The following is a 26,842-nucleotide window of genomic DNA, read 5'->3' as shown; positions in this document are numbered from 1 at the left end:
CCGCACTAACAACAGCCCCCTCCCCCAGCAATAAGGCACAAACAGAACAACAGATGGCTCCAGCAATGAGGTCTCAACAATAATCAAGAAAAAGCCAACCGCTACCTGGGCAGAGCAGACTCCCTGACTTAGCTCTTGGGGGCAGGGACTATTATCCTACGGGGTATTTGTACAGCTGACTGAGCGTCCGTGCCACACAAATATTCAGGAGAACAACCAATGGAGAAACCCACCCCTTCCATCACCGAACTCGATCCCCACCTGGATCCTCACTGTGGCTATGGGGTCTCTAGAGCCACCCTCCGCTTCTCCACGTGCTGAACCGGCTGCACTTTGCACACAGCACCTGAAGAAAGGGCTCTCAACAGGCTGCAGATAGGCTGGGGAATCTGGGAGGCTCAGTGAACCGTATCTGTATGGCCGTAATGTGTGGTGAAAGACCAATCTAAGACACACAGACACTTGAGCAGGATGGTGTCTGGGGGAAATGGAGGTTCCCAAAGCCCTTCCCATGGGTTCTGTTTACCCAGGAACAGAATCTTCATGGCACTGGCCTCGCCCTGGCCCTGACCCTGACCCTCCCTGGCAGCAAACTGAACCAGCTCCTCTCACTGGCTCTCCCATCAAATGGTGGGAAGCAAGCCTCCAGGAACTTCCCTTTGTCTTTGACAGCAACATGTCACTTACTTGGCTTGCGGTACATTAACAGATATGCAGTGGAACTATGACAGAAAAAAAGAGAAGTGAATATTAATACCTAATCAAATGGATGCCACATCTCTCCACACAAACACCTTTTCAGTCTAGGAGTTTACTGGCCACTTTACCTTGAAATGGTCCATTTAAATATATGTTAACTATTTAAGCTAAACAATCTGTTCCACCTTGTATTTAGCTGTGACACTCTGAGTACATTTCCCAGACTAGAAGAAGAGCTCTGTGTAAGCTCAAAAGCTCCTCTCACTCATCATCAGAAGCTGGTCTTGGTCTCTTTGATATCCTGAGACCCACATGGCTACAACAACGCTGCATACATACTTAGATGAACCAGAGATTCTGCCTGGCCAAGAAAAGAATCATAGAATCATAGAATCATAGAATATCAGGGTTGGAAGGGACCCCAGAAGGTCATCTAGTCCAACCCCCTGCTCGAAGCAGGACCAATTCCCAGTTAAATCATCCCAGCCAGGGCTTTGTCAAGCCTGACCTTAAAAACCTCTAAGGAAGGAGATTCTACCACCTCCCTAGGTAACGCATTCCAGTGTTTCACCACCCTCTTAGTGAAAAAGTTTTTCCTAATATCCAATCTAAACCTCCCCCACTGCAACTTGAGACCATTACTCCTCGTTCTGTCATCTGCTACCATTGAGAACAGTCTAGAGCCATCCTCTTTGGAACCCCCTTTCAGGTAGTTGAAAGCAGCTATCAAATCCCCCCTCATTCTTCTCTTCTGCAGGCTAAACAATCCCAGCTCCCTCAGCCTCTCCTCATAACTCATGTGTTCCAGACCCCTAATCATTTTTGTTGCCCTTCGCTGGACTCTCTCCAATTTATCCACATCCTTCTTGAAGTGTGGGGCCCAAAACTGGACACAGTACTCCAGATGAGGCCTCACCAATGTCGAATAGAGGGGAATGATCACGTCCCTCGATCTGCTCGCTATGCCCCTACTTATACATCCCAAAATGCCATTGGCCTTCTTGGCAACAAGGGCACACTGCTGACTCATATCCAGCTTCTCGTCCACTGTCACCCCTAGGTCCTTTTCTGCAGAACTGCTGCCTAGCCATTCGGTCCCTCGTCTGTAGAACCATGACTATAGCCTGCAACCACCTACTTACCATCAGACCAAGAAAGGAACAGCTCTTCTCCGGTCTCTCTTTTTGTTTACATTTGTTTGCTGTATGCTTGAGGGGGGAACTGGACTTGACAAAACTTGCAGCTTTGTAAATAAGCTGACATTGATTGTATCATCATTAATATTCCAAAATTAATGAATAAAAGCTGGGTTGGTGTCTTTAAATTTCCCTGCACATTTAGGCTAATAAAGATTCACATCATATGTGATTACTGACTACATAAAGCTAAGGCCAATACAGATGCCTATGGCAAAGCACAAGGCATGAGGTGCAAAGATATTATCAAAATAACCCTACAACCATGGCAGAACTGGACTTCTGCTGTATTCTCTCCTTCCTAGCCAAGGAGATTCATCCTGTTCCAAAGCTCACTACATGGTCCTGATAAGCTAGACTATATACCAGGCCTAGGATCCAACACCCCTTAGGATCTGAGAGAGCTCTCCTATCAGATCTTCACATGCTTAGGCAAGTAGAACAAGCCACTAGGTGCTGGAATCAAGGAGTGACTCTAGACTAAAGCCCTCTACCTAGGGAGCTTGGAAACTGTGCTCCAAGCTTTAAATGGTGCCCTTGCTCTAAGCAACAAATAGGTGAGAAAATGGCACAAACTGGCAGAGGCAAGGTGGGTGACACATCACTAGAGACCACTGAGATATGTGAAGGGTTAACCCAAACCAAAAGGGGAGAGATTTTGGCTGTGCTGCAAAAACACCAGCAGGTATTTTCCAGCAAGCCAGGTTTAACTCATAAGATGGTCCATACGATTAGCGCTCTGAGGTCACAACATGTCCCTAGCAGAGCTTATTGAACCACTAGAAAAAAGAAGGGGCAAATTTGTAAAGAAATACAGAGTTGTGACACTCTATACCTCGGGGGAGCGCCCTGTAACCCCCATATTCCTCATTTGTATATGGTTGTGATATTGCATATAAAGCATGCCATGTGAGGTATCATGGGAACGGTTATGATCTGCTGAAACCTGCTGTTCCAATATGTATAACCTCAATGCATATGAAGGTATGAGAATTGTATTGTATGGTTGTCACTAAAATATGCGTTTGGGAAGTGCCCAGATACAAGCTCCCCAGAGACAATAACAAGGGAAGTAACCAGTGCCCAGGCAGGTGCTGAATGGACATCACCGGCCATTGTCCAGCAGAGGAGTTACAATTCAATGGCTCACTCACACAAGACACACCAGGGTATTGCTCCACCTTGTGACTCAGCAATGCCCACCAGACAGAGCTGGACTTGTGCTTTCCAAGACCACGGACTAAGAGTATAAAACAGAACACAGTGGCCCCACAGTTCGTCCTCTGTCTTCTCCCCGCACCTACACTGCAAGCGACGAGGACACTGGAGCTTAAGAAACCTGGTCCCCAGGCTAAGAGGGAAAACCTGCATATGAAAGACTGTAACCAACCTGCAATATCCAGTGGGGTGAGAAAAACTGCTTAATCTAGATGTTTCCTTGTTCAACAAGGCTAAGAGTTTAGACTGCATGCTTATATTTTATTTTGGTAACCGCTCTGACTTTTTGCCTATTTCTTATAGTCACTTAAAATCTACTTTTCATAATCCATAAACTTGTTTTACTGTTTATCTTGACCAGTGAATTTTCCTGAAGTGTTTGGTAAATCTGTTCAGGTTTCAAAGGCTGGTGCATGTCACTTTCCATTGATGGTGTGATGAACCAATCAATAAACTTGCATTGCTCAAGAAAGGGTCTTGAACAGTGCGAGATGGTCTATTCCTGAGGAGCAAGACTGGGATTTGGCTGGAGCCTCTCTATTGTTAGTTCATGAATGGCCAGAGAAGTAATCATGTAACTTAGTTGGGTGTGTCCCTGCCTGTGGATTTCTGTGTAAGTACAATGCCTGCCAGAGATTTGTAGCTTGTCACAGCAACACAATGTGAGAGGGAGCCCAGAATGGTGGGGCAGAGGGCTCAGCAGTACCCCAGTTCCAGGTTGCACCCCAGGGATCTCATCTAAATAGAATACTGGAATGGTTGTTCCTGAGCCTCACAAGTTATGGTTCCTAAAATAGATGGGACTATAAGATTTTAGAAGAGGGACAAGGTAGGTGAGGTAATATCGTTTATTGGACCAACTTCTGTTGGTGAAAGAGACAAGCTTTCAAGGAGAGTTCTTCAGGTCTGAAAAACTTACTTGGGGAAAGTCTACTCTACAAAATTAAGTTGACCTAAGTTATGTCAATGTACAGCACTGTAGTAAGTGAATCGGTTTTACATTTCCACACTTCGCTCCTTGGGTCAGCGGTATGTGTCCTCACGAGGAGCGACTGCACCAATTTAACTGCCAGTGTGGGAGGTTGTGGGATGGTATCTTAAAGACAGCAACAGTCGATGTAAGCAAGGCACTGTCTATACTGACACAGCATCGACCTAATTACATTGACTTAAGCGCTACGCCTCTCATGGAGGTGGAGTTATGAAGTCAGTATAGTGGGTGAGTTACAGTGGTGGGATCTACATTTAGTGTAGATACTTACAGAATCTACTGTAACCCTGCAGCATAGACCAGACCTCAGTGTCACAGCTAAATACAAAGTGGGACAGATTATTTAGCATAATAGTTAACACATATTTCAAAGGACCTGTGACGGGGATCCCGCATGTTAAGCTGGGCCGTCCCCTTGGCCCAGTGTGGGGTTGGTACACCCCATCACCCAGTCATTGTGATTCCCTGTTAAGTGGGTAGTTGCGGCCAACTGGGTTACGGTCTCCTGACAGGGTCACACAACCGAGTAGTACGTTGCCTCTGGGTGGGCAAAACAACCAAACAGTCCAGAGCCCTGTAACCACCTGGCTGGGTCAGGCAGTAGCAGTTGGGAAAACAATTCCCTAGACAGGCAAAGCAGGAAGCAGGCTGCAGCCCCTGGGCGGGGCAAAACAAGCAAACAGTCTAGAGCCCTGCAGCCTCCTGGCTGGGGCAGCCATGGCACTTGGGGAATTAGCCCCCTGAACAGGGCCAAACAGCCGACAGTCTATGGCCCCTGAGTGGGGCAAAACAAACACACATTCTGGCCAGTCCAGCTTTTGACAAAACATTCAAACTCCGCACTAATGCATCAGACACTGGTTTAGGCATGGTATAGATGCAGACAGTGGGAGGTAACAAAAGTAGCCCCTTGCTTTCTTAAGTGAGAAGCTGACACCCACTGAATAGAATTATTTTGGCATAGAAAAAAGCGTTATGCAATTGTATGGGCAGTCCACACTCAAGGGAGTGCTCTGCATACAAGCACCTGAGGAGTCAGGAATGCTGACCCTAAACCAATATTTTCACATTGCATGTCTCAACTCCAGATACCTAGCAGACCCAATCTCAATGCAAAGGGGAAGAAGCAAACAAAAGGAATGGAACAGAATTTGTCTGTGGTCCAAGCCAATCAACAGGCACACAACCCCCCCCCCCTTTTTTTAACTACACTAAACAACTGACCTAAGCAATGATCAGCGAACTAATAAGAAAAATGGTGGCCAAGGAAGGGAGGAGCTTTGAAAAAGTCACACTGGCATCGGAATGGCTGAAAGTCCAACTGTAAAACATGGCAATGGAAATACCTGTCCTTGGCACCCATTGTGTTCATGTCTTCTGGCATCTGTATGAACAAACAGAAAGGATCATTTCCCAAGAGAATTGCCAAAGTATTTATTATATATCAATACCAAGCACTGTATGGAGGTGAAGGTGATATCTCATGTATCCCTATGGCTGTGTTAGCACTAGACAATGGATGATAAACTTAAGATCTACATTTAATGTCAGTTAATGGGAAGGAGACTATACTCTGCTTTGTTCCAGCAGGGCCAACAGAATAACTGCCATCTGAACAACAATCACTTCAGATGTTCATTACCTCTCTCATCCAACAGGATGGCACCACATCTGCAGGGAGAGGGAATGCTGGGCTATCCAAACATCATATTGTATTGAAGTAAGGCTAAACGGAGCACGTCCAGGTTGTAATGCACGAATATACACATGGCAAATTTTGCTCTCAGTTACACTGGAGTAAAGCCAGAGCAACTCCATAGGCTTTGAATGAGTAGCTGCAGATTTACACCTATATAAATGAGTACAGACTTTGGTTTACAGTGTTTTCAATCTGCTATAGAGGTAGTTCCAGATATGGCACTTCCCTCTTGTACTACACTTCTCAGATCCCTTAGTAGAAACTTGGACATGTCTATGTTTGTTTTCCCTGAACTCAGGCACCCATTACCTTTTCCACCACGGTATCGTTGAAGGAGTACCAGCACTCATTTTCATATGATTTTATTTCAGCCACATAATGGCCACCATCAATTCCTCCAGAATGGTGACACACTGCAAAGAGCTCATACTGTAGGATTGGGAAGAAAATCATGATGAAATTCAGATCAGCAATCTTTTCAGTTGCACTGCAAACAGACTTTCAGAGGGGTGCATATAGAGCTAATTGCAACCTTACTTTTAGTCAGGAAGCATTTCTGTCACTTCACCTATAAGCATTTCCTAGGCCTCTGAGCTGAACTCGTCAATGGAGAATAAATTTCAGACAGTATGGAAATAAAATTTTGATTTCTTTACAAAAAGCAAAAGATTTGACTATATTGGTGAAACCGTAGTAACAATGTAAAGACTGACATCTGACTGTGTGCAAATATGACCGCATAAACGTTCACAGTATAAACAACTATTTTATATTTATTATAAACAAATGTATTAAATCTGTGCCATACATTAAATGACTTTTGTAAAAAATAAACCAATGGTCTGATTGGACACCCAAGGTGATGATACTGCTCCTTTCTAACAGGAAAACTGGCAACTTCCGAGCTCAGAGGACAGCTTACTCTTTGGATTCATTTAAACAGTGTCTTTCTTGCCTGTGCATTTAGCCAATCTGGAATAATGTGACAATCTGGAATCCCTGCAACAAACCCCATTGCAAATTCAGTCCGCATATCTACTCAAGGGACACCATCATAAGACCTAAGCACATCAGCCACACTATCAGTTCACCTGCACATCTAACAATGTGATATATGCCATCATGTGCCAGCAATGCCCCTCTGCCATGTACATTGGCCAAATCGGACAGTCTCTACGCAAAAGAATAAATGGACACAAATCAGACCTCAAGAATGGTAACATTCAAAACCCAGTCAGAGAGCACTTCAATCTCTCTGGACACTAAATAACAGACTTAAAAGTGGCCATAGTTCAGCAAAAAACTGAAAACAGACTTCAACGAGAAACGGCAGAGCTGGAATTAATTTGAAAACTTGAAACTATCAGACTGGGTCTGAATAGAGACTGGGAGTGGCTGGCGCACTACAAAACGTAATTTTCCCTCTTTTGGTATTCAAACCTTCTCATCAACTGTTGGGAGTGGGTCACATCCACCCTGATTGAATTGGCCTCATTAGCACTGGTCCTCAACTTGGTAAGATACCTCCCATCTTTTCATGTGTTAGTATATTTATACCTACCTACTGTAATTTCCACTCCTTGCATCTGACGAAGTGGATTATAGCCCACGAAAGCTTATGCCCTGTCAGGGTTCCCTCCCCACTCTGACCTCTGGGGTACAGATGTGGGGACCCGCATGAAAGACCTCCTAAGCTTATTTCTACCAGCTTAGGTTAAAAACTTCCCCAAGGCACAAATCCTTTCCTTGTCCTTGGACAGTATTGCTGCCACCACCAAATGATTTAGACAAAGATTCAGGAAAATGACCACTTGGAGTTCCTATTTCCCCATAATATCCTCCCAATCCCCTTCACCCCCTTTCCTGGGGAGGTTTGAGAATAATATACTAACCAACTGGTTACAAGGTGAGCACAGATCAACCCCCCTGGGTCTTTAGGACACTGAAAATCAATCAGGTTCTTAAAAGAAGAAGTTTATTTAAAAAAAAATAAAAGAATCACACCTGTAAAATCAGGATCAAAGGTAACTTTACAGGGCAAATAAAAAGATTTAAAACATAGAGGATTCCCTTCTTGGCTTAGCTGAAAAGTTACAAAAAACAGGAATAAAACTCCCTCTTAGCATAGGGAAAATTCACAAGCTAAAACAAAAGATAATATAATGCATTTCCTTGTTATTACTTACAATTTCTCTAATTTTAGATGCATCATTTCAGTAGGAGCTGGTTACTTGCTTGGTCTCTCTCTTTGTCCCCAGAGGGAACAATACAAAGAGCACAAACAAAACCTTCCCTCCCCCCCAGATTTGAAAGTATCTTCTTTCTCCATTGGTCCTTCTGGTCAGGTGCCAACTAGGTTAATTGAACTGATGAACCCCTTACAGGTAAGTGATTCTGTACCTCTGGCCAGGAGGGATTTTATATTACTGCATTCATGCAGGTTGTTACCCTTCCCTTTATATTTATGACATGCCCAAATAAATTTGTTAGTATCTAAGGTGCCACAGGACTCTGTTGTTTTTGCTGATACAGACTAACACAACTATCCCTCTGAATGTGACAACTGTTGTTTATAGATTGGTTTAACTACAGACTATCCTGTATACAATGAAGTGTTTGGATCAGGATTACATTCTCCAACTGAACCCTACATTATTGTATCTGAGGGACTGACAATGAAAAAGAGGTTACTTACCTTATAGTAACTGATGTTCTTCAAGCTGTGTTGTCTATATGTATTCCACTCTTAGTACTGCATGCCCCTCATGCCAGAGATCAGAATTTTTTCCCTTATTTGTCCTCACATGCTCCCTGAATGCCCTTGCACTCTCCCATTTCCGCTCTCTCAGGACACAAAGATGTGGGGCATATAGGGAGGACCTGACATCAATGCATAATTTCACCCACTCTACATGCAGAAGAAAACACTGTTTTCATAGAGAGAAGACTTAATGGGCGGGTAGCTAAAAACTCAAAACAGTGTTTTCATTAAACTTGACAACACAATATTCAGATCCCATGGAGCAGGTGGAAAACACTTAAAGTAGATGCCTAAGGAATCTTTTAGAAATAGGAGAAAATACATTAAACCAATCAAGCTTAGGATGAGAGGCAGAGATTGACGCTAGATACACTTTAATAGACCTAACTGATAACCCAGAGGATTTTAAGGATAAAATTTAATTAAAATGAAGGGAATGTCAGCCTGGAATGGGGACATAGAATGATCCTGGGACCAAGCATCAAATCTTTTCCAGTTATAGCTGTAAGTGGAAAGTTTTTTTTTTTTAATCATTTGAGAAGAGGATCGCAGTTTCATTCAAGCAGCCATCATCGAGACTGTTAGATGTATGGAGGACAAGCCCAGATGAAGAATTGTCCTGCCGTTCTGCAATATCAAGTTGGGAATGAGAGGAAGTGTGATGGCTGGTCGTATCGACAGCCTGACTGGTTCTGGAAAGCAGTATTGTCCGTGCCATACTGGTGCAATGAAAATCATAGAAGCTGAGTTTTGTGTGAGCTTCATTAAAGTTCTTGGAATCAGTGGAATTGGTTGATAAGCATAATGAAGGCCTGTAGATCATGAATGCATCAGTTATAGAGCCTGGACTGACCCCTACCTTTTGTAGGCCTTGCTGGAGCCCTAGGCATCACTAACAGTGCGAACCAAATGCTTTGAACCAGAGTAGGCCTGGCCTTGGCAAAATGAGAACACACCAGGTATTAGCTAATACCAGGTAAGCGCATTCCTGACCAGAGAGGATGGTACAAAAACCACACAGATCTCTCAAGTTATGACATAAACACATACTTAAGAGATGGTATGGGAAGACACCAAACCCAGGATAATGGATAAGGATGTTTTGTTCGAACCAGCAAGTATAAGGAAAAGGGTGGTAATTAACAATGTCTGGCGTATGATACTTAACTTGTTTGTATCAATGTATAAAAGGAGAAGTCATAGGAGTCGTACTCGCCAAGGGGATAGCATGCTGAGCGGGTATCTGGTCATGGGCATCCATGTAGCTCCTATGGGGGGCTAGTACTGCACTTCGTCGACAATAAACCTGGCCAAGCACCTTTGCCACCAAAGCTAGCCTGTGGTCTTTCTTATGAATAAGATCGAGGTCTGCTGAATCGCTAAGCTGCGTTCTCTGCTAGTTCAGCTGGCATCGGAGCTCCCGGACAAGTGGCACTGGCAGCAGTAACAATGTAGCAGCCTTAACAACTCTCCTCGGCACCTATGACATCCTTGAGCAAAACCGCTGACACTTTTCACTGAGCTGTGGGTCAAGCAAATCCACACAATGGTGGCCCCATTTCTGTAATATGGCAAGAGTAACAGCTCTCTTCAGTGATCATTTGTGATCTGAGGCAAATCGCTTGCTTAGCAGATCTGCACAAATGTTCAGCAGACTTGGTAGATTAACCTCGTTCAGGAAGGTGTGACAGTGTATACACCACTCCCAAAGAACTGAGCTTCTTCACATAAAGGTGCTGATCTAGTCCTCTCCCCTGCCTCTCCCGCACAAGTCTGTATACATAAAACTTTCAAGACACAAGGTGAGTGAGGTAATGTATTTTATTGGACCAACTTCTCTTGGTGAGACAGACAAGCGTTTGAGCTTACAGGATGAGGAAAGGTACTCAGTGTCACAGCTAAATACAAGGAAGAACAGATAGTTTAGCATAAGGAATTAAAAACACCACAAACAAGAATTTAACTGTCATAGGCTTGGTGGGGGGAGGGGGGAATGGTTCTTCCTACTACAGCAGAATGGAACGCCAAATGATGCTGAGCAAACTTTTCCCTTTAGGTGGAGCAGGTAATTAAGAATAAATTGTATGTAAACCTGTAAATAAGAGGTACCTTTGTACTGGGACCACACAGAGAATCTTCTCCATTTCCTGAGGGCAGAACATCTGGTGGATGGCATCCTGCTATTTAAGAGAACATTCAAGGGAACAGCCTGAGAGAGTTAAACACCGAGCATCCAAACAGACAGATGTAGGCTAACAGACAGTGTTGAAATGCAGCATCTGGCTGTGGTCCTATGAAACTATGCTTGAGACCAGAGGGAGAGCCATGGGATCTTGAACTGAGAGAGTCAAAAAGTCCAAGAACAAATGCTGTTGGGGACAGGCTGGTGCTATCAAAGTTGGAATGATGTGATCCTGTCTGCATTTACACAAACTCTAGATACCATAGGGCTGGGGGAAAGGAGTATAGAGGTTTCCCTTTCTGGGACAGTAGGAGGGTATCTGGCAAAGACTCCAGTCCATGACCTGCTCTTGAGCTGTACAGGTAACCCTGTTCTGTCCGGTAGCAGGGTGGTCTATTTCTGGCATTCCCCAAGTCTGAAAAATGGACTTTGCTGTGTCTGCTTTGAGGGACCATTTGTGATTCCTGCTGAACATCTGCTAAGCTGATCCACCAGACAGTTTTGGACCCTTGGGAAGTGTGATGCTTTGAATGTAATTTTGGTCTTGATGCAGAAACTCCGAAGGTCTACTGCATCTTGGCAAAGAGGATCTGATAGGGTGCTTCCCTGCCTGTCCAAATAGAACATAGCATCAGTGTTGTCTGCAAACACCAGTACAGCACATCCTCTGATGTGGGGCAAGAATATTCAACATGCCAAGTGGATTGCTCGAGGCTCCCAGACACTGATGTGGAAAGAGAGATCTTGCTCCAAACATAGCCCCTGAATCTGTAGGTCCCATAAGTGATATCCTCATCCAAAGGATGAGGCATCTGTGACCAGGGTCATGGAAAGCAGAGTTAAGGAAAAGGGAACCCCTTTGCATATATTGGCAGGGTCCATTCACCAATCCAGGGACAAGACACTTGCAGGTATGTGAGTGCAGTGGATGACGAAAGGGAGAGTAGACTAACTCCAACCACTTCTGCGTGACTCTGAGATAAAGTGTGGCATGCTGAGTCACATACATAGAATATCAGGCTTGGAAGGGACCTCAGGAGGTCATCTAGTCCAACCCCCTGCTCAAAGCAGGACCAATTCCCAATTTTTGCCCCACATCCTTAAATGGCCCCCTCAAGGATTGAACTCACAACCTGGGTTTAGCAGGCCAATGCTCAAACCACTGAGCTATCCCGGATACATCGGATGAAGTGAGCTGTAGCTCACAAAAGCTTATGCTCAAATAAATTGGTTAGTCTCTAAGGTGCCACAAGTCCTCCTTTTCTTTTTACAAATACAGACTAACACGGCTGCTACTCTGAAACCTGGTAAACTATTGGGTGCATTAATTTCACAATCTCACTTATAGTATCTGTATCCCCTGTTATAAGGCAATATTTATGTGGGATACTGAGAGGAAACACAAGGAGGAGGGTACAAGACGAGAAGCTTCCTGATTCATACTGAGAAAGTAGGGTAATCAGCTAGTTATCTTAGGGGTGTGCACACGAATGCAAGAAGCTTGGGAAACAAGCAGGAAGAATTGGAAGTCCTGGCACAATCAAAGAACTATGATGTGCTTGGAATAATAGAAACTTGGTGGGGCAGTTCACATGACTGGAGCAGTGTCATGGATGGATATAAACTGTTCAGGAAGGACAGGCATGGGAAGAAAGGTGGAGGAGTTGAATTGTATGTAAGAGAGCGGTATGCTTGCTCAGAACTCCAGTATGAAACTGGAGAAGAGCCTGTTGAGAGTCTTTGGGTGAAGTTCAGAGGCTAGAGAAACAACAGTGACGTCATGGTGGGTATGTGCTATAGACCACCGAAGCAGGAGGAGGAGGTAGGCGAGGCTCTCTTCGAATAACTAACTGAAGTTTCCAGATCACAGGCCCTGGCTCTAATGGGGGACTTCAATCACCCTGACATCTGCTGGGAGAGTAAAACAGCAGTGGAAGACAATTCAGGAAGTTTTTGGAGAGTGTTGGGGACAACTTCCTGGTACAAGGGCTGGAGGAACCAACTAGGGGCTGTGCTCCTCTTGACCGGCTGCTCACAAAAAGGGAAGAATTGGTAGGGGAAGTAGAAGTGGGTGGCAACCTAGGCAGCAGTGACCATGAGATGGTTGAGTTCAGGATCCTGACAAAAGGAAGAAAGGAGAGTAGCAAAAAAACAGATCCTGGATTTCAGAAAAGCAGACTTTGACTACCTGAGGGAACTGATGGGCACAGGGCCGGTGTAACCATTAGGCGAACTAGGCAGCCACCTAAGGTGCCAAGATTTGAGGGTGCCAAAAAGTGGTGCCCAAAATGTCCGGGATGCTCACTCAGCACTGGCTAATACGTAACCTTCTTCCTGCCGCTGTGCAAGGAGGCGCTGCAGCTTTGATGGGCTCCAGCCAGCCAGGAAGTGATGTTATTCCTCCTCCGGCCGCCGAGGACGCTGCAGAAACCATGTGGGCCACCGCCTGGCCCTGGGCACAGGCCCTCTTGCTGCTGCTGCTCCCCCTGCACCCCCTGCCCTGCCCGCAGCCAGCCCTGCACCCCCTACCCTGTCTCCAGCCAACCACTGCCACACCCCCCTGTCTAAAGCCAGCCAGCCCTACACGCTGTCACGTTATTCATTTATTTTCATTAAATATGTAGACTAAATAATGAAATTAATAAATTTTCAAGCCGAACATGTATTAATTCTAATGAACAATGTCACATTATGCAGTATTCATTTTTGAAAGTTTATAATAAGCAATGCTCCAGGAGGAGGGGAAGGGGGAGGGTGGGCGCAAGGTGGAAGTTTCGCCTAGGATGCAAAATATCCTTGCACTGGCCCTGGATGGGCAGGATCCCCTGGGAGGCTAATATGAGGGGGAAAGGAGTCCAGGAGAGCGGGATGTATTTTAAAGAAGACTTACTGAGGGCACCAGAACAAACCATCCCAATGTGCAGAAAGAATAGAAAATAGAGGGACAAGGTCCCTCACCAAAGGCTCTTACGTAAATTAAGTTGCCATGGGATAAGAGGGAAGATGCTTTCATGGATTGAGAACTGGTTAAAAGACAGGGAACAAAGGGTAGGAATAAATGGTAAATTTTCAGAATGGAGAGGGGTAACTAGTGGTGTTCCCCAAGGGTCAGTCCTAGGACCAATCCTATTCAACTTATTCATAAATGATCAGGAGAAAGGGGTAAACAGTTAGGTGGCAAAATTTGCAAATGATACTAAACTTCTCAAGATAGTTAAGACCAAAGCAGATTGTGAAGAACTTCAAAAAGATCTCACAAAACTAAGTGATTGGGCAACAAAATGACAAATGAAATGTAATGTGGATAAATGTAAAGTAATGCACATTGGAAAAAATAACCCCAGCTATACATACAATATGATGGGGACTAATTTAGCTACAACTAATCAGGAAAAAGATCTTGGAGTCATGGTGGATAGTTCTCTGAAGACGTCCATGCAGTGTGCAATGGCAGTCTAAAAAGCAAACAGGATGTTAGGAATCATTAAAAAAGGGATAGAAAATAAGATGGAGAATATCTTATTGCCCTTATACAAATCCATGGTGAGCCCACATCTTGAATACTGTGTACAAATGTGGTCTCCTCATCTCAAAAAAGATACACTGGCATTAGAAAAGGTTCAGAGAGGGGCAACTAAAATGATTAGGGGTTTGGAACGAGTCCCATATAAGGAGCCATTAAAGAGGCTAGGACTTTTTAGCTTAAAAAAGAGGACACTAAGGGGGAATAGGATAGAGGTATATAAAATTATGAATGGTATGGAGGAAGTGAACAAGGAAAAGTTATTTACTTGTTCCCATAATAGAAGAACTAGGGGACACCCAATGAAATTAGTGGGCAGTAGGTTTAAACCAATAAAAGGAAGTTCTTCTTCACACAGCGCATAGTCAACCTGTGGAACTCCTTGCCTGAGGAGGCTGTGAAGGCTAGGACTATAACAGGGTTTAAAAGAGAACTGGATAAATTCATAGAGATGAAGTCCATTAATGGCTATTAACCAGGATGGGTAAGGAATGGTGTCCTTAGCCTCTGATTGTCAGAGGCTGGTGATGGATGGCAGGAGAGAGATCACTTGATCATTACCTGTTAGGTTCACTCACTCCAGGGCACCTGGCATTGGCCACTGTCAGTAGACAGGATACTGGGCTGGATGGACCTTTGGTCTGACCCAGTACGGACATTCTTATGTTCTTATGGCAGGCGACTAACTTGGCTTAACAGTGAAATCTTCAGTGAGCTTAAAATCAAAAAGGAAGCTTACAAGAAGTGGAAACTTGGACAGATGACTAGGGAGGAGTATAAAAATATTGCTAGAGCATGCAGGAGTGTAATCAGGAAGGCCAAAACACAATTGGAGTTGCAGCTAGCAAGGGATGTGAAGGGTAACAAGAAGGGTTTCTTCAGGTATGTTAGCAACAAGAACAAAGTCAGGGAAAGTGTGGGACCCTTACTGAATGGGGGAGGCAATCTAGTGACAGATGATGTGGAAAAAGCTGAAGTACTCAATGCTTTTTTTGCCTCGGTCTTCACAGACAAGGTCAGCTCCCAGACTACTGCACCGGGCAACACAGTATGGGGAGGAGGTGAGCTGCCCTCAGTGGTGAAAGAACAGGCTAAGGACTGTTTAGAAAAGCTGGACATGCACAAGTCCATGGGTCCAAATCTAATGCATCCAAGGGTGCTGAGGGAATTGGCTGACATGCTTGCAGAGCCATTGGACATTATCTTTGAAAACTCATGGTGATTGGGTGAGGTCGCGGACAATTGGAAAAAGGCAAATATAGTACCCATCTTTTTAAAAGGGAAGAAAGAGAACCCGGGGAACTCAGACCGGTGAGCCACACTTTAGTCCCCAGCAAAATCATAGAGCAGGTCCTCAAGGAATCCATTTTGAAGCACTTGGAGGAGAGGAAGATGATCAGGAACAGTCAACATGGATTCATCAAGGGCAAGTCATGCCTGACCAACCTGATTGCCTTCTATGATGAGATAACTGGCTCTGTGGATATACGGAAAGTGGTGGATGTGATATATCTTGACTTTAGCAAAGCTTGATACGGTCTCCCACAGTATTCTTGCCAGCAAGTTAAAGAAGTATGGATTGGATGAATGGACTATAAGGTGGATAGAAAGCTGGCTAGATTGTCGGGCTCAATGGGTAGCAATCAACAGCTTGATGTCTAGTTGGCAGCCGGTATCAAGCGGAGTGCCCCAGGGGTCTGTCCAGGAGCCAGTTTTGTTTAACATCTTTATTAACAATCTGAATGATGGGATGGATTGCACCCTCAGCAAGTTTGCAGATGACACTAAGGGCAGGTCTTCACTACCAACCAGATCGGCGGGTAGAGATCGATCTTTCAGGGATCAATTTATCGCGTCTCATCTAGACGTGATAAATCGATCCCTGAATGCGCTCCCCATTTACTCCGGTACTCCAGCTTGCAAGAAGCACAAGCGGAGTCAACGGGGAGTGGCACTGGTCAACTCCCTGCCGTGAGGACAGCCAGGTAAGTCGATCTAAGATACACCGACTTCAGCTACGCTATTCACGTAGCTGAAGTTGTGTATCTTAGATCGACACCCCCCCCAGTGTAGACCAGGGCTAAGATGGGGGGAGAGGTAGATATGCTGGAGGGTAGGGATAGGGTCCAGAGTGGAGGACTGGCCAAAATAAATCTGATGAGGTTCAACAAGGACAAGTGCAGAGTCCTACACTTAGGACGGAAAAATCCCATGCATTACTACAGGCTGGGGACTGACTGGCTAAGCGGCAGTTCTGAAGAAAAGGACCTGGAGATTACAGTGGATGAGAAGCTGGATATGAGTCAGCAGTGTGCCCTTGTTGCCAAGAAGGCCAACTGCATATTGGGCTGTATTAGTAGGAGCATTGCCAGCAGATCAAGGTAAGTGATTATTCCCCTCTATTCGGCACTCGTGAGGCCACATCTGGAGTATTGCATCCAGTTTTGGTCCCCCCACTACAGAAAGGATGTGGAAAAATTGGAGCGAGTCTAGCGGAGTGCAACGAAAATTATTAGTGGCCTGGGGCACATGACTTACAAGGAGAGGCTGAGGGAACTGGGCTTGTTTAGTCTGCAGAAGAGAAGAGTGAGGGAAGATTTGATAGCAGCCTTCAACTATCTGAAGGGGGGTTCCAAACAGGATGGAACTCGGCTGCTCTCAACGGTAGCAGATGACAGAACAAGGAGTAACGGTCTCAAGTTGCAGTGGGAGAGGTCTAGGTTGGATATTAGGAAACACTATTTCACTAGGAGGGTGGTGAAGCACTGGAATGGGTTACCTAGGGAGGTGGTGGAATCTCCATCCTTAGAGGTTTTTAACGCCTGGCTTGACAAATCCCTGGCTGGGATGATTTAGGTGGTGGTGGTCCTGCATTGAGCACAGGATTGGACTAGATGACTTTCTGAGGTCTCTTCCAACACTAATATTCTATGATTTTATTCTATGATTCTAATATTTAAGTGGGGCTCTGTAATTTGAAAAGTATTTGCTCTGAAATTGTAACACATACACCCCCGCTCCCCTGGCAGGCAAGAAACATCACCCAAGTGTGAAATACTACTTTGCCACAGTAAATGTTATGTTCAACAAAATAAGGTCCATAGACACCAGACACGCCATTGTGGAACATCAAAGGAAAAAAGACTTTGTTGATTGCTTGCCCCACACCCATAGGCACGACCCGGTACGGAGATTAAAAGCTTGAATAACAAATGAAAACAAGCAAAATATTTTTGAAAAGCAAGTACCACTAACAGTAACTAGCTATATACACACAATAATTTTCCAGAAAACTTCCTCTGAAAAGAGAAAAAGGAAAGAGTTTGACAAACGCACACGCGCACACACTCTGACTACAGACCACAGGCAGTGAGAAGGAACTGAGGTATATTGGAACAGCTCTGTACTTTATACCTTTGGCTAGAAGGATGAGAGGGTGTGGAGGATGCATGCTTGGGGGAAAAAAATCTCCAGCAATCTTCTTTTAAGAGCTCAGAAAGATCTATAATCATCTAGAGGTGAGGAAGGTGTTGCTGTTGCCCCTTAAGGAAGAGAAGACAAAATATTTGCAGGAGTTTGCTCTGACTGAACCTGAAGAGCTCTGTGTAGCCTGAAAACTTGTCTCTCTCACCAATAGAAGTTGGTCAAATAAAAGATATGACCTCACCCACCTTGTCTCGCTAACATCCTGGGACCGATACAGCTACAACGACACCACATAATGACTGACCCTGTAATTCTTCTTCGGAGGAAACAGGCTGATGTAGAACAGGAGATGTATGAGGTTGCTCATCAGGAAGACCAATTTCTAACTATCTGGGTGATGGAGACCTTTGCCTTGAATGAGACCAAGATGGGGTCCTCTACCCCTGAGGAGGAGCCCAACAGTACTAGTAAGGCCACATTTGCTGTTCATGAAGAAACTGCTTGGCAACCCAAGAAGGAGGAAACCAAGAAGCATGGGAAAATTCATAACCTTAGAAGTAGATTTCAGAGGTCTAGTTTTAGGATGAACGAACCTTTGGTGATAGATAAGCATGTGTGTAAGAAGGAGATCCCTACAAACTTGCCTCACAAGCTGATGAAGATAATTCATATTCTTCTGAACGAAGATAATAGACCTTGGAGGGGTCTTCATTAAGTGAATACTAGATCGGCAGTCAGATATTTAATAAACAGTACCGGTGACTCACCCAGACATGGTACTGACAATGGATTGTCAGCATTAGCCAGTAAAGGTGATTCTCTTTGCCCAGGTACCAATAACCCTGGTGGTACCATGAATAAGGGAGCATTTTTCGTTGCTTTCACCATGCATAGTTTCGTGACCACAGGAGGGTGTACTAATGTCCACAAGAGGAATGCACATGATTGTTCAAAGAATTCTAATTGGTTTTTAACTGGAGCCCAAGTGTTAGCAATTACAGAAGGCTGCTCAGACTCCATTGCTCAGTCTCTGAGCTCAGCTAGCCCTGTTCCTCCAATCAGCTGATTTGCCGCACTCCTGGAGGGAGTGGGAGGAGCAGGAGGGAGCCTTGAAGAGCTGCAGGCTACACCTCAAAAAGCCACATGCGGCTCACAAGCCGCGGACTGAGTATCACCGCCTTAGACAATACCTGTGCACACAATACTGAATCCTTGTGTATCAATGGAGCACTTGTAGTAGAGGTTAATGTAACCTTCAGAGGAGGTATTGAAACTTCTGACTGATCTGAAGGCTCTCTCCTTAACAGTACTGAGCTCTTACAGGTATGCTTCAGGGCTTCAGATGGCACTTTTGTATGCCTTCCAAAGCCACAGCTTGAGGTGTTCTGACCTTTTTTTCCTTTAAAGACCTGGGGAATTAAATGAGCATCCCCTTTGAGTCTAAGGCCTTGGCTACACTTGCAAGTTAGAGCGTACTAAAGCCACCCAGAGCACTCTAACTAATTCCCCATCCACACTGGCAAGGCACGTAGAGCACCCTGACTCCCTGGCTAGAGCACTCCTGGTAATCCACCTCGGCAAGAGGGATAACGTCTGATGCGTATTGAGTGTCATGCCCCAGCGTCAGTGTGAACGAGGTGTTGCATTACTGCGCTCTGATTGACCTCCGGAAACGTCCCATAATCCCCTTAAGTCAAGTGACCACTCTTCTCATTGTTGTGAAATCGGCTGCAGGAATGCAGAAATGCCCTTTCAAAGCTCCATTTTGGACAGCCGGCTGCTTATCTGCTCCAAGAAAAAGCAAACATTTACTGTTTGCTTTGAATGAGTGAGAGAGAGGCGGGGCGGGAGGGGGGTCTGAACTTACAAGACAGCATGCTGACACACTTTCAGCACCCCAAAAATCCACACTCTCTCCCCCCACATACACACAACACACTCCCTGTCACACTCCACACCACATCCCCCCCGCATTTGAAAAGCACGTTGCAGCCACTTGAACGCTGGGATAGCTGCCTATAATGCACCACCCCCAATGCTGCTGCAAGAGTGGCCACACAGACTGCACCACTCTCCCTACTACGGTCTCCAGAGGCTGGTTAAGTCAAAGGGCTCTACATCTGCAAGTGTAGCCAAGCCCGATCTTTGAACTGCAGCAGGAGCATGACTTGTAGCAGCCGATAGACAGATCTGACTGTCCAGGATCTGAGTCAGGCCTCGTGGATCTCTCCAGAAGATGCTTCCTGAGTTTAATCTCCCTGTTCTTCTGAAACCCTTTGCCGAAAGAACAGCAGTAGTACATTTACTAGGAATATGCCCCTCACCTAGACAGTAAAGACTCTTTTCTTGAGTGTCGTGGTCCAGCACAGCAACATGACATGAAGGCCATGTTTTGAAACTGGGAGATTTAGGAGATGACACAGCTGCCTATCACCCACTAATTAACTAAATGTTAAAACTATCTTAAAATACTGACCCTAAAATACTAATAAAAATTAATCTAAAACTAAATGACTAAATCACTATTTGCAATAGATTATGCTACTTGAGCTTAAAACAGAAATAAGGCACTGCTGAAGTGTTCCACCTCCATCCTAAGGCTGCAGTTGAAGGAAATGAGTGGTGGTTTTTCTGCTCCGCCCCTTTATGACTGGAGGTGGGTGGGAGAGTGTGAGGGCATTCAATGAGCACATGTGGACCAACAGCAGACAGTGCTAACTAGGAAAAAGCACCAATCTCTGGCACTAAGGGGTGCACAATACCAAGAGTGGAAGATGTACAACATCACTCAATGAAGAACCATCTCACAGAGGTTTGCTTGCAGGTTCAAGTTTATGAACTCATCTCTGCAAGGGGGCACAGACTAACTCCTGCACCTACTGTCCCCCAAAGACTGAGGCAGTAAAAGTCACCAGGGACAAGAGGAAGTCAGAGGAAGCCATCAAACCCCCACCTGAAGTTGGAAATGGTACCTAGGGATGCCAGGGCTCAGAGAGGAGCGGATGTCAGGCTAGGGACACTCCAGCATAGTTCACAGACTTCCCTGAATGGCAAATCTCTGTCCTTCCGAGTCAACACCTCAAATCTCAAGACAAGGCGCCATCCAACACAGATTCAAGGTTCATTACAATAGCTTTGCACAAGGGTAGGCCTGAACTCTATGAGTCCTAGTTAGGGAATTTGTTAGTATATTTTCCTTCCCATTCTTTTTATTAGGCAAAGAGAGAATAAAATTCACCTGAGGGCTCAGTGGAAAGTCCATGTTCTCAGCAGTCTGTCCTTTCAAATTCACAGGCAGTGAAAAAGGCACAGACACCTCATAATGCAGCTTTCTAAACCAGTTACCATCAAACTGATATCTCTTCAAATTCAGAACAAGAATCGGGGGTAGTGTTTCAAAGTAGCAGCGCTGAAAGAGGCACCAAAGCAGCTCATTACATACCATATTACTATCGTCTCCCTTCTAAAAATTCCCTTTTGTAGACAGTTCATTACAATAAAATATACATTTATTAAAAAAAATCAATTTCCCTCTTTTTACGTACAGCTTTCAAGTCTGAGCAGCTCAGCTCAGCGCTGCGTACAATAGACCATTCCAAACAATCCTTGCTTACCGATGTGGCATCTTGTTTGCTTTCACATGTTTCACAATAGAACTGCTCATCACCAGTAAATTTATTTTCTTCCTGGACAGCATCCAATGCATTACTCTACACAGAGACAGAAATTACAATTTGATGTACATTATTATGATTGAAAGAGAGAAGTAAATTGAACAGCATGGATCATATCCCACAGGGCACTGAAGGGACAGCATTATAGTAAACAGTATTTGACCTGCTTTTTTTCCTGCATGAAGAAGTACATCAACTTTGCTAACAAATGAGGTTTTTTCCCCAGGCAAACTTTTAGTACATAGACCAAACCTAACCAGGAAACATCATATTCAGGAAAACACTTAAGCAGGTGCTTAATGTTAAGCACATTCTCAATGCCCCTTGACTTTAATGGGACTTAAGCATATGTACTCAAACATATGCTGAAGTTCTTATCTGAACAGGAACTGACTTGAGTATGACCTTCATTTATTTTTGTTTTGAATTTGAACAGCAGCTCTGAGTTACAACAGGGCTGTGGCTGTCCCAAGAACTGGCCCCCAAACACCCTCCAACGAACTCTCTCTTATGCCACGCAGACCTCTGGCAGAGAGTTTACCCTCTGGCTTCATTTTTCTTTTCAAAGGTACATTTTAATTATGACATCAACTTCCTTGGAAAGGTTTTTATCTCATCAAAGCAACAAAGAAGAATTAAATAACCCCTGTTTAAGCAAACTGTTTTTTTAGTTAGCTACAGAGCACCGGGCATTTTGCTCCAATTCTGCAGAGACTTAGGGCTTCTCTACACATACAGTTCTGTGCCACTGTAGCACTTAGTGTAGACGCTACCTATGCTGATGGGAGAGCTTCTCTCATCGGCATAGGTACTCCACCACCCCAAGAGGCAGTAGCTATGTCAGTTGGCGAAGCTGTCCTGTCAACATGGCACTGTCTACACTGGGGGTAGGTCAGTAGAAGGTGTGGATTTTCCACCCTCCTGAGCAACGTACTTATACTGACAAAAGTTTGTAGTGTAGACCTGGCCTTACTCTGCTTAACTTTCAGAATGTATTACAGTCAATGTGACTGTTCTCATGCTTAAAGTTACGCACATGCCCAAGTCATTGCAGGATTAGAGCCTATACCATGTGCCAGTATATAAGGTGAGAATATGCATTTCAAGTGTGAGTGAAGGTTTACAGTAAAAGAAAACTGCCCCATCACTCAAAGACGTACCACTGCTTAGTTTACACAGAGCGCAGGATACATCTGGCAGTGTAATCATCGCTGGTATACTGGTAACAAGCTATTCCTTACTACTTTCAATAGGAATTGGAAAAAAAAAGTTGTCAGGGTTCCTTCCCCACTCTGAACTCCGGGGTACAGATGTGGGGACCCACATGAAAGACCCCCTAAGCTTATTTCTAGCAGCTCAGGTTAAAAGCTTCCCCCAAGGTACAAATCCCTACTTGTCCTTGGACAGTATTGCTGCCACCACCAAGTGATTTAGACAAAGATTCAGGGAAAGGACCACTTGGAGTTCCTATTCCCCCCAAATATTCCCCCCAAGCTCCTTCACCCCCTTTCCTGGGGAGGCTTGAGAATAATATCCTCACCAGTTGGTACAGGTGAGCACAGAGCAAATCCCTGGGTTTTTAGGACTCTGAAAACCAATCAGGTTCTTAAAAGAAGAAGTTTATTGTTTAAAAAAAGTAAAAGAAGCACCTCTGTAAACTCAGGATGGAAGGTAAAGTTACAGGGTAATAAAAGGTTTAAACACAGAGAACCCTCCTCCAGGCTTAGCTTCAAAGTTACAGAAAACAGGAATAAAACTCCCTCTTAGCACAGGGAAAATTCACAAGCTAAAACAAAAGATAATCTAACGCCTTTCCTTGGTTTACTTACTATTTTTGTAATCCTAGATACTTATTTCGGAGTAGGGGTTTAGGAGACGGATTTTCCTGCCTGGTCCTTCTCCGGCTCCGAGGCAACATACAAACAAAGAGCACAAACAAAACCTTCCCCTCCCCAGATTTGAAACTTTCTTTCCCCATTGGTCCTTCTGGTCAGGTGCCAACTATGTTATTTGAGCTTCTTAACCCTTTACAGGTAAATGATTATGTACCTCTGGCCAGGAGGGATTTTATATTACTGCATACATAAAGGTTGTTACCCTTCCCTTTATATTTATGACAAAGGTTAACAGCCCGCACTGTATATTTAGAAATGCATCAGTATGTAAAACAAAAAGGAACCTGTCACAAGAATGAAAAGCTCATTATTTCATAAAAATGATATGTTCATTAACCCCAAACAAGATGACAAATCTGCACCAGATCCCTTTATAGTTCTGGAAGGCTTGAATGACCACACAACACCCAGACAAATGAGTTTGGGGTACTTTTCTATGACAACCCTTTCCCCCTTTTTTTTGCCTATGAACTTAAATTTAATGGCTTCCTATTGAAGGTTTAATTGTAACCAACAGATCCACTGTTGTAGGTCACCCAACCAATGCCAGGATATTTTCCTTACCACAGAATACGCTTTACAGTTGCACTTGTCAAGAGAGAGAGCAAGACTCAGGACAGGATTCTCCTTGATTCTAGTTTGCTGTTTGCATCCATGGCAGACGATGGAATGGACCATTTCCACCTGGTATAGCTAGGGAAAGAGTGACTAGTTAGAAGTAGCAGAGGGGTAGCTGTGTTAGTCTGTATGCACAAAAACAATGAGGAGTACAATGGCACCTTAAAGACTAACAGATTTATTTGGGCATAAGCTTTCGTGGGTAAAAAGCGCATCTGAAGAAGTGGGTTTTTCACCCACGAAAGCTTATGCCCAAATAAATCTGTTAATCTAAGGTGCCACTGGACTTCTTGTTGTTTTAATTAGAAAGGTTTCCAACAATCCATAGAGATATAATGCCCCAGATGGCACACAGAAAGGACTTTTATCAGGTGAAGGGTGTACTGTAATGTAAAGTTCTTTAAATGCAGGGTTTTCTTGGAAGTAATGATCTGAAAAGCATCTCAAGTTTCGATTTCCTGAAGGGAAGAATTACCTGCTGAATCTCCTTTTTGTCCTCAACGATTTTATTCATCAGAATCCGGAAATATTCCGCGACATCCTGCTGCTGGTGCACTGTACCAACACAAACCAGAATGATCAACATCTAATTGTGGTAGCTGGTTACTTAATCCTAAAAGGGGCAGTGTTCACTGCCTCGGTTTCCATTTCTTCTGTTTCTTCTTCAGCAGAGACTCTGTGGTAAGATGGCAGATCAGATACAGCTGGGATGTTTCCGGAACTCACATGCCCATTGAAAACTTGTCTTGCAACTGCCACAAAGATACCATTGGAGTTTGTTTTTTAAAAACAAACAATAAAACCAAAACAAAACAGTGAGGCTTTGAAATACTACTTAAAACAGTGGTCACCAACTCATCGATTGCGATTGACTGGTTGATTCTGGAGCCTCTGACAGTCAATTGCAATCTCCGGCCATTAATAGTCCAGCAATGCAGTGGGGCTAAGACAGGTTCCTTGCCTGCCCCTGCCCGGCGCTGCTCCCGGAAGTGGCCAACGTGCCCCTGAGGTAGGTAGGGGGTCTCCGCACACTGCTTCTGCTTGCGAGCACCATCCCTGCAGCTCCAGTGACTGGAAATGGGGAACTGTGGCCAATGGGAGCTGCAGGGGTGGTGTCTGCAGAGAGGGGCAGCGTGAGGAGCCACATGCCACCCCCCAGGGCTTCAGGGGCACATTGACCACTTTTGGGAGCAGCCTGGGGTTGGGGCTCGGGCAGGGGCAGGGGCAGGAGCAGGGGCAGGCAGGCAGAACTGCCTTAGCCCTGCTGCACTGGCATCTGGGAGCCGCTTGAGGTAAGTGCCGCCCAGCAGGTGCCAGCACCCCAACCCACAGCCCTGACCCCCCTTCTGGAGCCAGCACCCCATAGCCCCCTCCCACACCCCAACCCCCTCCCCAGCCCTGAGCCCCCTCCTGCACCCAAACTCCCTCCCAGAGCCCACATCCCTCACCCTCTCTCATACCCCAACCCCCTGCCCCAGCCCAGTGAAAGTGAGTGAGGGTGGGGGAGAGTGAATGATTGAGGGAGGAGGGATGGAATGAGTGGGGTGGGGCTCTGGGGATGGGGCAGGGCCTCATGGAAGAGGCGGGGTAGATCCTGAGATGCACTTAAATTAAAAAAAGGAGTACTTGTGGCACCTTAGAGACTAACCAATTTATTTGAGCATAAGCTTAGGGTTTGACATCTGTAGTATGCAAGGTCTTGGAAAAAATTTTGAAGGAGAAGGTAGTTAAGGACATTGAAGTCAGTGGTAAATGGGACAAAATACAACATGGTTTTACAAAAGGTAGATCGTGCCAAACCAACCTGATCTCCTTTTTTGAGAAAGTAACAGATTTTTTAGACAAAGGAAAAGCAGTGCATCTAATTTACCTAGATTTTAGTAAGGCATTTGATACCGTGCCACATAGGGAATTATTAGTTAAATTGGAAAAGCTGGGGATCAATATGAAAATTGAAAGATGGATAAGGAATTGGTTAACAGGGAGACTACAACGGGTCCTACTGAAAGGTGAACTGTCAGGCTGGAGGGAGGTTACCAGTGGAGTTCCTCAAGGATCGGTTTTGGGACCAATCTCATTTAATCTTTTTATTACTGACCTTGGCACAAAAAGTGGGAGTGTGCTAATAAAGTTTGCGGATGATACAAAGCTGGGAGGTATTGTCAATTTAGAGAAGGATAGGGATACCCTACAGGAGCATCTGGATGACCTTGTAAACTGGAGTAATAGTAATAGGATGAAATTTAACAGTGAGAAGTGTAAGGTCATGCATTTAGGGATTAATAACAAGAATTTTAGTTATAAGCTAGGGACGCATCAATTAGAAGTAACAGAGGAGGAAAAAGGACCTTGGAGTATTGGTTGATCATAGGATGACTATGAGCTGCCAATGTGATATGGCTTTGAAAAAAGCTAATGTGGTCTTGGGATGCATCAGGAGAGGTATTTCCAGTAGGGATAAGGAGGTTTTAGTACCGTTATACAAGGCACTGGTGAGACCTCACCTGGAATACTGTGTGCAGTTCTGGTCTCCCATGTTTAAGAAGGATGAATTCAAACTGGAACAGGTACAGAGAAGGGCTACTGGGATGATCCGAGGAATGGAAAACTTGTCTTATGAAAGGAGACTCAGGGAGCTTGGCTTGTTTAGCCTAACTAAAAGAAGGTTGAGGGGATATATGATTGCTCTCTATAAATATATCAGAGGGATAAATACCGGAGAGGGAGAGGAATTATTTAAGCTCAGTACCAATGTGGACACAAGAACAAATGGATTTAAACTGGCCACTAGGAAATTTAGACTAGAAATTAGACACATTTTTAACCATCAGAGGAGTGAAGTTTTGGAATAGCCTTCCGAGGGAAGCAGTGGGGGCAAAAGATCTATCTGGCTTTAAGATTAAACTCGATAAGTTTATGGAGGAGATGGTATGATGGGATAACATGCTTTTGGTAATTAA

At 44.7% G+C, this 26,842-nt stretch overlaps 1 protein-coding gene across 1 annotated transcript in view; it reads right to left on the bottom strand.

Moving 5' to 3' along the window:
- Window positions 1-26,842, bottom strand: part of LOC125638251 (uncharacterized) — a 96,792-nt gene that overhangs the window by 27,161 nt on the left and 42,789 nt on the right. The window contains exons 14-20 of the mRNA XM_075129186.1: window positions 24,358-24,437; window positions 23,829-23,957; window positions 21,310-21,405; window positions 20,934-21,104; window positions 6,113-6,232; window positions 5,451-5,488; window positions 688-722 (exon numbers count right to left, since the gene is read on the bottom strand). Of these exons, the coding sequence (XP_074985287.1) occupies window positions 688-722; window positions 5,451-5,488; window positions 6,113-6,232; window positions 20,934-21,104; window positions 21,310-21,405; window positions 23,829-23,957; window positions 24,358-24,437 (669 nt within the window). The remainder of the gene's footprint in view (window positions 1-687; window positions 723-5,450; window positions 5,489-6,112; window positions 6,233-20,933; window positions 21,105-21,309; window positions 21,406-23,828; window positions 23,958-24,357; window positions 24,438-26,842) is intronic.

Source organism: Caretta caretta, chromosome 6 (genome assembly GCF_965140235.1).
Source record: "Caretta caretta isolate rCarCar2 chromosome 6, rCarCar1.hap1, whole genome shotgun sequence".
Lineage (NCBI taxonomy): Eukaryota > Metazoa > Chordata > Testudines > Cheloniidae > Caretta > Caretta caretta.
The sequence above is the reverse complement of the archived record's forward strand: the minus strand, read 5'-3'. Positions and strand labels throughout refer to the sequence as shown.